Source organism: Malaclemys terrapin, chromosome 1 (genome assembly GCF_027887155.1).
Source record: "Malaclemys terrapin pileata isolate rMalTer1 chromosome 1, rMalTer1.hap1, whole genome shotgun sequence".
Taxonomy (NCBI): Eukaryota; Metazoa; Chordata; order Testudines; family Emydidae; genus Malaclemys; species Malaclemys terrapin.
In genome coordinates this window covers 55,554,061-55,569,278 of record NC_071505.1, presented here as the reverse complement: position 1 = coordinate 55,569,278, position 15,218 = coordinate 55,554,061, and the positions used below count along the sequence as shown (strand labels likewise).

Genomic DNA, 15,218 nt, shown 5'->3' with positions numbered 1-15,218 from the left:
AGCAAGAGCATTTATTCTTAAGGTAGAAGTATTACAGAGAAAATGTATTAAAAACCATAAAAGAACCCCCATCTCCATAAGGGCTTTGGTTGGTGTCAGTCCTTCCAACCTCATCTAAGGATTGGAGCTCTCCCAGTGAACAGAAGTTACTGTTTGCTGGATCAGAAAAAAATCCCTGAGTCAGTTTAAACTCAGGCTATTTATCCAAAAGTTCTTTCTTTGTCTGTTGGCCTCTTGAAAATCCAATATGAACTAGTACAGGCAAGCCTCCTCAGGAGGTGGTACCGCTCTGTAGATATTATAGTCTAAGTGAAGTTGCCTAATCACCCCCCACTGTTCTTAGCTCCTGGAGGACTGTGGTTACCTTCTCCCACGGAATTACATTTAATTCCTGGCCCCCAATGATACATAAACTTAATACAGTAAGTTCTCCAAAAGATATTGCAGGAAATTGCCATATCTGTCACAAATATATCCACTATTTTTCTTGAATTGTAACTCAGTAGCATTGTATGACATAGCACTACTGAACAATTCCTTGAAATGCCCCCCCCATGAAAACTATGAGATCTTTGAAATCATAAAGAGCAATATTTTGTTAGTGAATGGATATGAATTAGTATGAGCATAAATGAGATCAAAATCTGATCCCCTTTGTTTTCATTACATTTTTTTCATGAACATTTATAAATGTGCAGCTGTGAATAAATATCCCACATCATAACTGTATGTCTCCAGTTTAAAATAAAAAAGTTTTTCATAAGAATGGCCATTTTGGGTCAGACCAAAGGTCCATTGAGCCCAGTATCCTGTCTATAGACAGTGACCAATGCTAGGTGTCCTAGAGGGAGTGAACCTAACAGGTAATGATCAAGTGATCTCTCTCCTGCCAGCATTCATACTCAAAAACTTAAATTTGCCCTAGATTTTCAAAGATTAAAAACATAGGCATGGTAAGCCTCCCAAGATACATCTACACTGCAACAAAACCTTCATGGCAATAAGTCTCAGAGGCCAGGTCAACTGCCTCGGGCTCATGGGGCCTGTGCTATAGGGCTAAAAATAGTAGTGTAGACATTCCTACTGGGCTGGCACCCAGGCTCTGAAACCTGGTGAGGGTCTTAGAGCCCAGGCTTCAGCCCAAGCAGAAATGTCTATGTTGCTATTTATAGCCTGTCATTTGACCCGGTCCTGAGACTTACTACTGCTTTTTGCAGTGTAGGCATACCCTCACAGATCAGATCCATTGACATAGTAAACTGATAATTGTAAGTTTTCTGAAAGCTGCCAGATTCTAATTTTAATAGGTCTTTGTTGATATTGTTCATTGTATCCCAATCCCCATCCTCTTGTGAGCTCTTCCTGGTTCTGGAGGCAGGACAACATATGGCAACATGTGGTGGAGATACAGTGACCTCCTGAAGGCCTCTACATTACTGGACATTGTCCAGTGACTGGTATGCCTATTCAATTACATACTATTTGTGGAATACTCCTCCACCAGCTTGCTTTCCCTGGAGTGTAATTCTCTCAAAAATGACACGTTTGTTATCACAATCAAGTGAATTATGCTAAAAATAGTGGGTAGACCTGGCGGCACAAGTGATGGAAGGGCTAAGTCCCTGCGCATGTACCCATTGGAGACTCTAGAGACATAGTCCGGGTGGCATACCCCTCCTAGAGCTTGTGCCGCTAAGGCTGTGTTCTATCAGGGCTAGCCCGGGTATGTCTCCTCAAATTGGGACTAGGGGTTTTGGGTGCACAAAGAATTCAGGCCCTTAATTAATTAAATACAAAAAATTATGTTTACATGACAGTAAGGACATAAAAGTGTAAACAAAACAAAATCCCTGTAATGACCTGAGTTAAGTCTTCAGTGTCAGCCTTGTTTATACACTTCCTGGATTTTGTTGGTTTGTGTTATTTATTTGATTGTACAGAATAGTTTCTTCTGAGTTGTTTGAATATTTGGTAAACATTGATTGTAAATGTTTTAAATGTGTATGTTATTTGTTCAGTACATGATAAATGCCCTTTCTGTCATGAAAATACATTGCTCATTTTGACATTTAATAAAGCTTATGAAATATATGTGAAAAGCAGCACTTATGCATGCATAAAACCTTTCTATGCTTAACGTTTCAATTACTGTAGTGATAACTTTTTGTTTTGTGCTATAGTATCAAAATCATTCTGATCATATTGTGGGCTAAAGAACATTGGGGGGTGGGGGGGATTGGTGCCACAGGCACGTCGGAAGGAATTCTGGCTGTGGCTAGCTATGTGCTGCAGTGGCACTACAGTTTTGTGACCCTTTGAAAGTATAGATCATGAGTTCCTCCTCCCTGTGCTAGCTTAGTTTAGTTGGCTGAGGGGGGCAGAAAGGGAAGGGCAATGGCCCCAACTTCACTCTGTCTTTCCTACTTCCCTAGATGAGACTAGTGGCATTAGCTTGGAGCAGGCCTCGTGGTCGAGGAGCACAATCCGGGAAGGCTCCACAACCTGGCCCTTGATTGTGTATTCCTTTGTCCTCTCTTTCTTCCTCTTCTGTGTGTCAAATTCTTGCTTCTTTGACTCCTTCACATACATTTAATGCAATTAATCTGTGTCCTTGCAGAACCCCTTTGAACATGTGCAGCCAGAGTCTGGGCAGAGACAGCATTTGGGTAGCAGTTCTGAGATCTTTCTTTTATGTGGTATTTGTCTGTTTGTTGTAAGCCTTGATGGTGAGTGTAGCTATTACAATGAGTTGTTGTCTTGTCTACAACTGCATTGTATCAGATTTTCCCCCTTAAACTGGTGGACATCACACTGCTCTTGTCCTTCCAGCTTGTCAGTTTGAATTTTAAAATGATTGCATTCTAAAAGGTATATAATATGTCTCTTTCCCCTGTTTGGGACAAGAATGATGTTTTTGCTCTGTGTTGGTACAGCACCTAGCACAATAGGGTCCTGGTCCACATTGACTAGGGCACTTAAGCACTAGGGTAGTATCAATGTCATTTCTTACAATGACACCAAATATGGGACAGCTGTATAATAGTGTACTGTAAATATCCAGTTTGACATTCCTGTTTCAGGCTTCCCTATCTAATGTTTTATGCTTACAAGGATTCATTTTGGAAGCAGATTGTAAATATTACAGCTTTCTCACTTTATTTTGTGCAATCTTTCTCCTTACTCTCTTTAAGTTTAGAAACTGCATGCTATAGTAAGTGTTTTTTTTTTTATCTTACAGAAAAAGAGATGAAGAAAATCACGTTACCATTTCCAGACTACGGCAGTTTAAATGAAGACCTAAATATTTTACAAAAGGCCACAGTTTTAGAGTATGCTTTTAAAAATCTATCAATAGAGGTTGATAGAAGCAATCCACATTCCCGGAAAAAACGTTTTCTTTCTTATCCAAGATATGTAGAGGTGATGGTTACAGCTGATACCAAAATGGTTCGTCACCATGGACGGAGCTTGCAGCACTATATATTAACACTTATGTCAATAGTAAGTAAACCTAAATGATGTTGCCAATAGTAAGTGAATTTATTACTGTACTGGTATTTTCCCTGTAAAATTATATACCCTTTAAATTTACTGGAGCATCTGTATCAAGGCAGATGGAATTCTGTATTGAAACAAGGAACTTCTGTAAATATAGAAGATTGGGGCCAGAACCTTAGCTGGTAGCTCTGTTGACTTCGGTGCAGTAAGGTGCTACTTACCATAAGTGAATGTGGTAAAATCTAGCCGTTGATTTGATAAAACATTCAAAGAATTAGTAATACATAATAATTCACTGTAATATTAAAGTAAAATGAATACATTTACATAGCGGTGCAGTTTTTGTAGCTGTTGTAAGAACATGTAGCTGTTGTGAAATAAAATGCTCAGGTTATTTTATATTTGTGCTACAAGCATTTTCAAAATAATAATCAGATTCTCAGTTGGCTTCAGCTAATGGAGCTACTTCGATTGTAATCTGTTTGGGTCAGGGACTGTGATTTTCGTTCTCTGTTTGTACAGTGCTTAGCACAATAGGGTCCTGGTTCATGTTGACTAAGGTTCTGAGGCACTATGGTAATAAACAACAGTAATAATAATAATAATAATAATAGTAATACATAATTAACACCAGCTGAGGATCTGGAGGGAAGAGAAGACCCAAATGCTAGAGCGGCTTAGGGATAGTGTCTCTGTATGTGCTCGTCATCACAAAAGGGATGAGGAGGAGGTGGAGGCTTGGTTCTGGTCCTCCTCCTCCTCTCCTGCACACTGACCCTCTGGTTAGCTGCAGACAGAAGCACATGCCGCTACTTTTGAAGGAATAGTGCAGTGGTTGCACACCATAGAACTGAGATCTGAGAGACATTGAATTCCTCCTACAGCCTACTCTAGTATGTCCCTTAATGAAAGAATTTGGTCCTTAGCATACTCAGCCCATTTGCACTGAAGGAAAACCAGCTGATGCTGAGCATTCAGATTGGATAAAAAGAGATCTGTGAGTGACATCAGGGTGTCAGATAAGGCTTAAATAAAAATAGGCAAATGTTCAAAAATTAAATACTGTACCCAGATCCTCAGCTGGCGTAAATTGGCAAAGCTCCATTCCAGTCCCAAGAAGGAAGCACGTAAGACCACAGGCTTTCTTCAGTCGGTGTCCCTCTGCACAGTACATTGTCAGCCTCCGAGCTGCCAAGACAGAGAGGTTCCACTGACAATGACCCTCCACCTCTTCTTTTGTGGCTGCATAGTCTGCATCCTCTACTGGGAAGCAGGTTTTACACTGGTGTCAAGAGCCTGACAACCTCTGAAGGTTCACTTCCTTTCACTCCCCTTCATCAACGAACTCTTACTTTTTGGAAGCCTAGACTCAGATGACATTGGGCCACTGGGTCCTGGAAATTTTCAACAAAGGCTGTTTTATCCAGCTCATTTAAGGAAAGAAGGGATTCAGTTCTGTCTATACCTAGATGACTAGTTCATCTGAGGAAGATCACCCCAATAGGTGACCAAATAACATTAAAGCTACTCATCACTCTGAGCCTCAAAGTCAATATTGAAAAATCCACATTTTCTCTGACTCAAAACATAGAGTTCATAGGAGCTGTGTTAGATTCCAGGTCAGTGAGAGCCTGTCTTCCTTAAGATGGAACCTCCTCAACAAACTTCAAACTCAGCCAAGGACATCAGTGAGAATATGCCTCAGGCGCATGGACATATGGCCTCATGCACCTATGTGATACAGTTTGCCAGACTTCACCTGTGCACCAGAGAAGGGCGGTTGAAATCAATGTATCTACACAGCAGCCATCACATGGACATGATGGACACATTCCAACACCACAACTACGCTATATGTCAACGGACAGGGAGGAAGCAGGTCATCTCCACTCTGTCAGAAAGCCATTTGGCTCTAGATTTGTTCATTCATTACTGGATCATGCCACTTGCCTTGCATCTTCCATGTGTACAGGACTCACTAGCAGCTCACCACAGACAATTCAGACAACCATGAATGGTTGTTCAAGGATCCAGTGCTGAAGAGCATCCTTTGCAAATGGAGATAGCCATCAATGGAATTATTTCTCACAGACCAGAACAATTATGCCAAGTTTGCTGATCTAGATGGGGCTCCAGTTCAGGCTCCCTGCAGTTGTCTTTTTCATCACCTTGATATTGGGACTGAGGTCTGGTGATACCAAGAATCTGAGTCAAGAGGCAGAGATGATGATCATGCTGGTCCTGGTCTGGGCCCCAGGCAGTTCTGGTATTCAGATCTAGTGAACCTCTTAATGCAGCCTCTGATCACTTTACCTCCTCTACCTGATACAATCTCACAGAACAATGGTGAGATCCTACATGTTGACCCAGCATTGTTACATCTGACAACTTGGCTGCTGACTGGATGATATCCACCAAAAGAAGCTGTTAAGCTGAAATTCAGAACAGTCTGTTCCAAAGCGGGAAATCCTCAACTAGACTGATAGAAACCTCTCTCACTTAGCTTTATATATTTGGACATCTCGGCACCAGCTGTCTCCCTTGACAACCCCTATTTCATTGATATTGTGCTATTTACTAGTCCTGCAACAATTTGGGCTTTCTATTAGTTCCATAAGGGAACTAGCAGCAATAGTTGCACATTACCCTCTTATCCAGGAGCACGCTGTATTTTCTCACTCTACAGTGACTGGATTTCTTAAGGGCCTCAGTTATATTTTTTCTGCAGTTCAGTAGCTCCCTCCCTCTTGGGACCTCTATGATATGAACAAGATTGATGGGTCTCCCCTTTGAACCCTTAATAACATCTTCCCTTTACTACCTATCAATGAAGACTGCCTTTTTAGTAGCGATCACATCAGCTCAAAGGTGGGGAGGGGAGAGATTCATCCCCATATGATGGATCCCCCTTATACAGTATTTCAGAAGGCTAGAGTTACTCTCAGGCCTCACCTCAAGTTCCTGCCAAAAGTAGTTTTAGTTCCATAGGAACCAGTTTATTCATCTCCCTGTTTTCTTCCCCAGGCCTCACCCAATCCCAGCGGAAGCTAAACTTCATACACTTGACATGGTAAAGACATTGTCATACTACCTTACCAAGACAAAATTATTTAGAAACACACCTAGACTGGCCTAGATCCTCAGAGGTATCTAGATTTTTAACTTCCATTGATTTCAGTGGAAGTTAGGAGCCTAAATACCTTTGAAGATCTGGGTCTTTGTGGCCTTTGCTGATAGGGTCAAGTATCAGGCAGTATCTTCACAGAAATCTATCAAAATGGGTGTCCAACTACATATGGACGTGTTATGAGCTGCCCAAGTTGGATCCACTTGGACACATTAGATCTCATTCCACCAGAGGTCAGGCAACCTCTGTGTATTTGAAGAATGCCTCTATTCCTGCGATTTGTAAGGCAGATACATGAAGCTTGGTCCTCACATTTGTGAGACTAATCTTTTGGTCAAAGCTTCCAAATAGGATGCCCATTTTGGTAGGGCTGTCCTGCAATCATTGTTTAGGCAGGACTCTTAGTACCCATCTCCAAGCAATCAGAGAACTACTTGTTAGTCATCAAGAGTTGAATGCATGTGGAAAATTACTTGAAGAAAAAAGAATGATTACTTAAGCACCTTAGAATAAATGTCATTCTTTAAGATGTTTTGTCCACATGGATGTGACAACCTGCCCTCCTTTCCTGCTACTATATATTCCTTCCCACATCGGGGTTGGGTATTGGTGAAAGAACTGAGAAATGGTTGGGCCTGCCTCCCCTTTATACTGGGGTGGTGTGGGGAGGGAGGATGTGAGGGTATCTAGGGCACAGGTGCAGCGCTGATGGACACTTCTAGCCAAAAGAATCCAATCTAATGCACATGGGATGTACATGTAGACAACACATCTTGAAGAGGCACAGTGTAGGGACAGGGGCGTTGGCGTTCAGGCCTAGAGGGCAGAGTCAGGGTCAGAAGCCAGCAACCAACGCCAGAGTCAGAGCAAGAGACAGGGTCAGGATCATGCCACGGGTTGGGGCCAGAGTGGGGGGGTCAGGACTCATGCTGAGGGTCAGGACTGGAGTCAGATAGCCATGCCCAGGGTCAAGTCAGAGTCAGGAACCAGGGAACAGTGCCAGAGGTGAAGCCAAAATAAGAATCAGTAGCAGTATCAAGGATCAAACTGGAGTCAGGTAACAATGCCAGGGTCAAACCAGAGTCAGGGCTTTGGGTCCTGTACATCAGCTGATTAGGAGTTCATTCAGTTGCTTAGACAACTTCCTGTGCCTCCTTCTGGCTCAGGTAGTGTGGGCCAATCGGTAGGGTGAGATGTCTGCTCCAATCAGGAGCTTCATAGGCAGAGCATCTGGTGGGCTAGAGTTCTGCTAGCGCCTATCCCTAATGATTCTGGAGAGCTCTCTGGTGGCAGTTGTTGTCTGGGCACTGCTTGGAGACTTATAGGTCTGCATTTGAGACCTGCGATCCCTCACACACAGTTACTTTTCTATATGAAGGGTAAGCTTTCAGTGTGGCTTCACCCTGGTCTATGGGTTTAGCCACTGAGCGCTGTGGTCTAGCTACCTGATTTATGTGCAGTAATGCCTGTTTGCTTATGCAAATCTAGGTTTTGCATGTGCAAAAAATATCTCCTGCAAAATATTTGGTGCAGTTTTGAGTCATGATGTGAAACTAGTCTCTTAAAGTTTGGATCTGCACCCACTAAAATCAGTGGCAAAGCTTCCATTAACTTCAATGGCGTGTCTCAGGCCCTGCTGTGTTATTCCCTGGTTTTACAAAGGGATCCATGTAGGCTGACTTTTATATTGGGATTTGGGAAAGATTTCTTTCAGGGGACCACATCCTAAAAGAAATCTTTCCCAAACTTCCTCCTCTGGCCTTCAAATAACCCCCCAACCTCATCAAGCTCATCATCTAAAGCAAGCTTCCCATAGACCAGAACACACCAACTCAAAGCAGCACCAGACACTGCCAGAGCAACAGATGCAAAACTCGCGGACATATCTCCACTGCTATGATGATCAGTACCCCCACAATACACTTTTCAAGATTTATGGGTCCTTCACATGCTTGTCACAACATGTGATGTACCTTATCCAGTGCATCAAATGCCCCAACAACAACTATGTGAGTGAAATGGAACAATCACTACACTCTCGAATGAACTCACACAGAAAAATAAGACAAACATCACCTGTGGGCGAACCCGTTTCACAAAGTGATCACTCCATATCTGATCTTGCAATACTTGTCCTCAGGGGAAACCTGCACAACACCTTCAAAAGGCAAACTTGGGAATTTTATAACTCTGCTAGACACCAAAAGCCATGAATTTAACAGAGACACAGGTTTTCTGGTTCATTACAACAATTTGTAACACACCATACTGCTTGGTGCCCTAAATTGCCTATTTCAGACCCTCTGTTCATAATAATCTAATGCCCAATTTCCCACTTCATTTCAAGTGACCACCTCCAACATTTTAGCCCTTCTGCTTAACAGTCTGTTCCAACTTAAATTTAGCTCAAACACTATTCTTCCTTCCCCAGACCTAAAGAAGCTTGTACTTTCCACCTACAGAAGTTGGTCCAGTACTTATCTTGCCTCTGTCATATCTGTGGAGAGTCCATTTGACCTTAGTCTTATTCAGTGTTAATTAATCAGTTATAGTAAACAAGTATATGCAGTTATAGTACACAAACGACAGATTTAGTATAATCTGTCCATCTTCTGGTAACCAATGTGGTATTTGAATGCTTATAACTGAATATAAAATTTTAACTAAATAACTGAGTATGAAAATACTAAGAAATCTCAAGTTTGCCATATGGTTTTAGCAGTCTAATCCTACGAATTTTTTCTCTCTAGGTTGCAGCAATCTACAAAGACTCAAGTATTGGAAATCTCATAAATATAATGATTGTAAAACTAATTGTAATTCACAATGAACAGGTAAGAAAAATATACTTATTAATAGGATATTTTCCACAGATTAGGCACAAAATATTTGTTTGCAGGCTAATTTTTTAAAATAAAATAATTTCAACAAAAACAGTTTGTTTTTTAAATGTTAAGGTCAGTTACATTTACTTTTACTGCGACCATCACTTTGTTGATATAAAAACAAACAAACCTCCAAACAAAAAAACCTCCAAACCCAAACAAAACAAAGAAAGAACGTAGGTGTCAGGGTTAACTATAGCCCCAAGTGGAATTAGTTTACACACAAAGAGAGGTTTACTGCAGAACCTTTTATTTTTATTGTAGAACTCCCATCCCTTCTTTTAGGAATTCCCATTGACTAAAATGGGCTTTAAGTCAGACCCTCAGAAGGGCTTATAGGGCAGCTACCTGCAGGATAAGTCTCCTGAGCGTGGCTTCATTAATACCATATTGACAGGGGAATTCAGGAGTTCCATAAGGGGTCGTACGACAGGTGGCAGCATGGAGGCCCTAACTGCTGATGGATCCCCTGAGATCTTTTGTTTTGCAGGGTGCATGGGAGATAGTATCCCCTCCCCTCATACAATCTGCTGAAAATGCCACAAAGTGAATCTTACAAATGGTTCCTCCTTCCCGAGTTGTCATCTGTGGTCTGTCAGTAGGGCAAGATAATCTGGTCTCAATTACAGCAGCACTGCAGCAGTGTATGAGAAGGAGGAAAGGATATTTACCATAAGACTGTGTAGTTTTATTGTCCAAACGTGAGTGAAATTAAAAAAAAAACATGACAAATTAGATGTTATAAATTGTATCAGTCCAAGATAGTGTGCATAACACAGATCTGAATTTTTTAAAATATGTTTTTATGTTGATTTATTTTGTCATAAATATTTTTCTAACAGTGTCTTTGTAATAAGTATATGACACAGGGTTATACTTATTGATTTACAAGACTGGTTATATTACTGTCTGTCTGATTACTGGCCGCATTACGGCTCTGATCCTGCAAATTAATCTGTGTGGGTGGACTCCTGCATACAGCCCTATTGACTCCCCGCCTGGTGTTCACCCACACAGATCAGCTTGCAGAATTGGATCCCACGTGACTGAATTATTGCAAGTGAATGAGTTTTACAGTCTTTGTTGTGTCTTGGCAATTTCCTGTACAGGAAGGACCAGCCATCAGTTTTAATGCAGCTACCACTCTTCGTAATTTTTGTTTATGGCAACAAACACAGAACATTCTGGATGATGCTCACCCTTCTCATCATGATACTGCTGTTCTCATCACAAGGTACAGCCTCTGAAATAGTCACATTTATTGAACTAGGTCAGACGAGTAACAGTTTGTTTCTGACATTATTGTTAACTGTTGCACTGAAATATTTCAAAGTTAATTAAAGTAAATGAAGAAATCAATAGTGGAATAAAATTAAATGTTTTGTACTCCGAGGATGCATCTACACTTGAGTTGAAGATGTAGTTTCCAGCTCAGGTAGATGTATGCACGCTAGTTTGAGGGAGCTAGTACGCTAAAAATAGAAGTGTATCTGTGGTGGCGCAGGTGGTAGGGTTGGCTTGCTGCTCAAGTACAGTCTTGCCAGAGACTTTCAGTACTTACTCCAATGGCTAGCCCATCCCGTTGCCTGCACCTCTGTGGCTATGCTTCCATTTTTAGCACGGTAGCTCAATCAGAATTAGCATGCATATATCTACCTGAGCTGGAAACTATACCTTCAGCTCAAGTGTAGTTGTATCCTGAGACCACAGAGAAACAATGCATGAAAAATTACAATGACAATGTTGTGTTGGTAACAGGCCAGCTGATACAGTTCCCATTAAAGTCAGTGGGACAGGATCACCCTTGAAATTGTGATGTGGTGAAATGAAGGTTCTACCCATTGTACTAATACAGTTCAGTCAGTGCTAGGGTGCTGTACCAAAGCAATAACATTAATGGAATCTATTGCACTGACTTAATGACGGTTTACTTTTGGAACGTAGTGTACAAAATTAATTAATACTTTACAGGGGGGAAAGCATTAGATTTAATATATATTCCTCCTGTCTCCACTTCTCTCGGTCTTTCTGGTGTTCAAGCATAAAAGATATACCCTCCCTAATTGTTCTCTCTCTTTCAGTTGCTCTGATATATTGTTTTATATCCACTGGAAAAAAAAAAAAGCTGCATTTAGATCTTGTCCTGAATTTAATTTTTTTATTTCAGCAGAGTTGTTGGTTCCTCTGCTTAGGGCAGTTTCAAATTTCCAGAAAATTACTGCACAATTTTTAGCAGCATTTCTATGCTTGCCCTGCATTGTGAACCGTCCAGGGAAATAGCATAAGCTGAGATCCACAAAAGGGACTTAGGGATTGTGATGCTGAGTGTCATGACACCTAACTTTTAGCCCCCTATAAAACTACAGGAACAACACTGTGAGCCATAGAATTGGAGTTAGGCCCCTAGCCTCCTATATAATGAATGGGGATGGATAGGCACCTTAGAATGTGATCCACAAAGCCAGCATGCTAGGTGGAGAACTGCCTAAGCTAGCCAATGGGAGACCCAAGAAGAAGGAGGTGTATTAAGACTCACCCTGCCCATCTTATGGAGTTCAGTGTCTCAATTTGGGCTGCAGGGGGAGATGCCTAGCCCTGCTAGCGATCCACAAAATGGGGGAAGATAGGCATTAGGGTTGCGAACTTTCTAATCCCACAAAACCGAACACCCTAGCCCCGCCCCTGCCCTGAGGCCCTGCCCCCTGTCACGCCCCTTCCCCGAGGCCCTGCCCCCCGCTCACTACATTCCCCTTCCCTCGGTGGCTCGCTCTCCCCCACCCTCACTCACTTTGACTGGGCTGGGGCAGGGGGTTGGGGTGCGGGAGGGGATGAGGGCTCTAATTGGGGGCACTGGTTCCAGGATGGGGCCATAAATGAGGGGTTCAGGGTGTGGGAGTGTGTGTGGGCTCTGGGGTTAGGCTGGGGATGAGGGGTTCAGGGTGTAGGAGGAGGCTCTGGGCTGCGGCAGGGGGTTAGGGTGCGGGAGGGGGTCTGGGCTCTTGGCTGGGGATTCAGATTCTGGGGTGGGGCTGGGGATGAGGGGTTTGGAGTGCAGGAGGGGGCTCCGGGTTTATGGGGGGGTCTCAGAGCTGGGACTTGGGGTTGGGCCACGGACTTACCTCTGGTGGCTCCCGGTCAGCGGTGCAGCAGGTGGGGCTAAGGCAGGCTTCCTGCCTGTACTGGCACCGTGGACTGCGCTGCGCCCTGGAAGCAGCCAGCAGGTCCGGCTCCTAGGCGGAGGCACAGCAGGCGGCTCTGCACGCTGCTCTCACCCACAGGCACCATTCCCGCAGCTCCCATTGGCCATGGTTCCTGGCGAAAACCGGACAGCTGGTCACCTAATAGGCGCTCTTCTTCCTAAATTGTATGTGGAGCCCAGTCCAGTAGGTATATTCAGAGGCTGCCTAATTCCAAACAAAACAACTGGGAGGAAACTCTTATAATTTTTATCCCAGTGGTTAGTGCACTCACCCAGAATGTGGAAGACCACTAGCTCAGTTCCTCCCTCTGCCTGATGAGGAGAAGAGATTTGAACAGGAGTCTCTTATTTCTCAGGTGAATGGCCTAATCATTAGGCCATAGAATATTCTGGTGTGGGTTTCCCTCAATCTGTCCTACTGAAGTTGTTCCACTTTAATTAAATAATTGAATAATTAAATGTTATTTGAGGGCAAAGACAGAGTGGGGATGACTTTATAGCCCATTGGTTAAGACACTAACTTGAGAGGTAGAAGATTCTGTTCAAATCCCTTCCTATCAGCTGGATGGGTTCCCAAATCCTAGTGAGTTCTTTAGCCACTGGGCTAAAGATTATAAGGCATATCCACCTTCTGTTCTCCCCCCATCCCCTGAGTTATTTTGTGTGCAGTTAGGTGGCCTCTGAGCATGACTACTGGACTGGGTCCACATGCAAACTTAGGCAGGTGACCACCTGTCTTTCCCCAGCTCGTGGATTGCTCTGGCACTTAGGCAGGAGGTGGTGCCCAGAGGCCTAGAGTGAGGCTGCAGTGCGCAAGCTCAGAGACAGGAATGTAGGCACCTAGGGAACTTTTACTACTAAAACTTAGGCACTGAGTGAGTTTAGATGCCTATGGGGTTAGGTGGCAGCCAAACAATGGTAGTTTTGTGGGTTGCAGCAGCACCTAAAAACAGGACTTGGTACCTAAGTATCTGGGGATCTGGGACGTAGCATTTAGGCTCTTTGTTCAGTGCAAGTTTGAGAGACAGTGATAGTGTGGGCTAAGTCTGTTAAGTTTAAGTTAACTTGTTCACAAGAATTTAAAATTGTTCTATACATTTAAATATTAAAAATTATGCATCAAATCCACATCTGGTTTAAATCATTGAAGGTTCTGATCCATTGACTCCATTGAAGTCAATACAGTTACATCAGTTTATACCAGCTTGGGATCTGGTCCTCTGTGTTTTTTATTGTTTGGAATACAATTTTGGATTCTCTTTTGGATATTATAATAGTTTCAAATAAAATCTTTTTCTTCAAGGGAAGATATCTGCAGAGCTAGAGAGAAGTGTGATACTCTAGGTAAGCTACTTCGTTAAATCAGTATAATATTTTAAAGAGAACTTGTAAGAGAATTGTATTACAGATATGAGGAAATCATACTGTAAATGTAAAGTTTACAATGTGCATCTTAGAAAGTGAACCTTTATGGTATTGCATCCTTGGTAATGTAACCTTGGTTTGATATATATTCTGGGAATGATTTTCTGGATCAAGGTAGGTGCTTAATTTGTGTGCCTCTGGCTACATCCGTTAGGCATCACTTTGAACATGTACCCCTTAATATCCAATATAGTCAGTACTTCTACATGAATATTTTACTGTTAGGCTTTTATATAAAAATTCATTTTTCCAGGTTTAGCAGAATTAGGTACAATGTGTGACCCACTGCGCAGCTGTTCTATAAGTGAAGAAAATGGATTAAGTGCTGCATTTACTATAGCACATGAACTTGGGCATGTGTAAGTATATATTTTCCAATGGAATATTTTGATTTCTTTTTTTTTTTAAATAAAAAAAGCCCTTTACAGGACACAAAAGCTAAAGTCCTTTACAGGACACAACTTTCTCTCTGCCCCCTTGCATCTTGCCACCTCTGCTTAGGGTGACCAGATCACCCAGGTGAAATATCAGGACGCGGGGGGGGACGCGGAGAGGGGAGGGGGCGGGGCGCAAAAAAAAAAAAGCCGCTGGAACTCCACGCCCCGCCCCCCCACCAGCTTGCCTCCGCTCCTTCTCGGAGACACTCTGCCGCAGCTTGGCCGCCGTGGGTCCGTGCCCGCCCGGCTTGCCCCCCCCAAACACACACACACACACACACACACACACACACACACACCTGCACAGACACCGGTCACCCCGCCCCATGCACACACACAAAGCCCTGCAAAGCTCCACTAGTCACTAGACCAGCCCCTTTCTCAGCTAGCAGCTCTGGTGTCCCCAGACCAAAGCTCCCCAACCCCCAACCCCTGTGCACCCCGTGAGGAAAGCCAGTCCTCCTTTCTGGCTCCCTGGGGCCCCGGGCCAACTTCCAGCGGTGGCTGGGCCCGCAGAGATGGAGGGCGGCGCAGCCCAGCGTGGAAGGTGTCTCGGGCTGGGTGGCCCGCGGAGGCAGGTTTGAGAAACCCCTTCCTGGGCTGGGGGCTGCTCCGGTTGCTGGCGTGCAGGGCCAGGCTGGAGGGGG

At 43.3% G+C, this 15,218-nt stretch overlaps 1 protein-coding gene across 6 annotated transcripts in view; it reads left to right on the top strand.

The window, feature by feature from the left end:
* ADAMTS20 (ADAM metallopeptidase with thrombospondin type 1 motif 20) overlaps positions 1 to 15,218 on the top strand; it is a 167,359-nt gene that overhangs the window by 44,974 nt on the left and 107,167 nt on the right. For all 6 annotated transcript variants that reach the window (XM_054024636.1, XM_054024644.1, XM_054024627.1 and 3 more), the window contains 5 exons: positions 3,239 to 3,501; positions 9,376 to 9,459; positions 10,620 to 10,744; positions 14,013 to 14,053; positions 14,388 to 14,493. In XM_054024636.1, the coding sequence (XP_053880611.1) occupies positions 3,239 to 3,501; positions 9,376 to 9,459; positions 10,620 to 10,744; positions 14,013 to 14,053; positions 14,388 to 14,493 (619 nt within the window). The remainder of the gene's footprint in view (positions 1 to 3,238; positions 3,502 to 9,375; positions 9,460 to 10,619; positions 10,745 to 14,012; positions 14,054 to 14,387; positions 14,494 to 15,218) is intronic.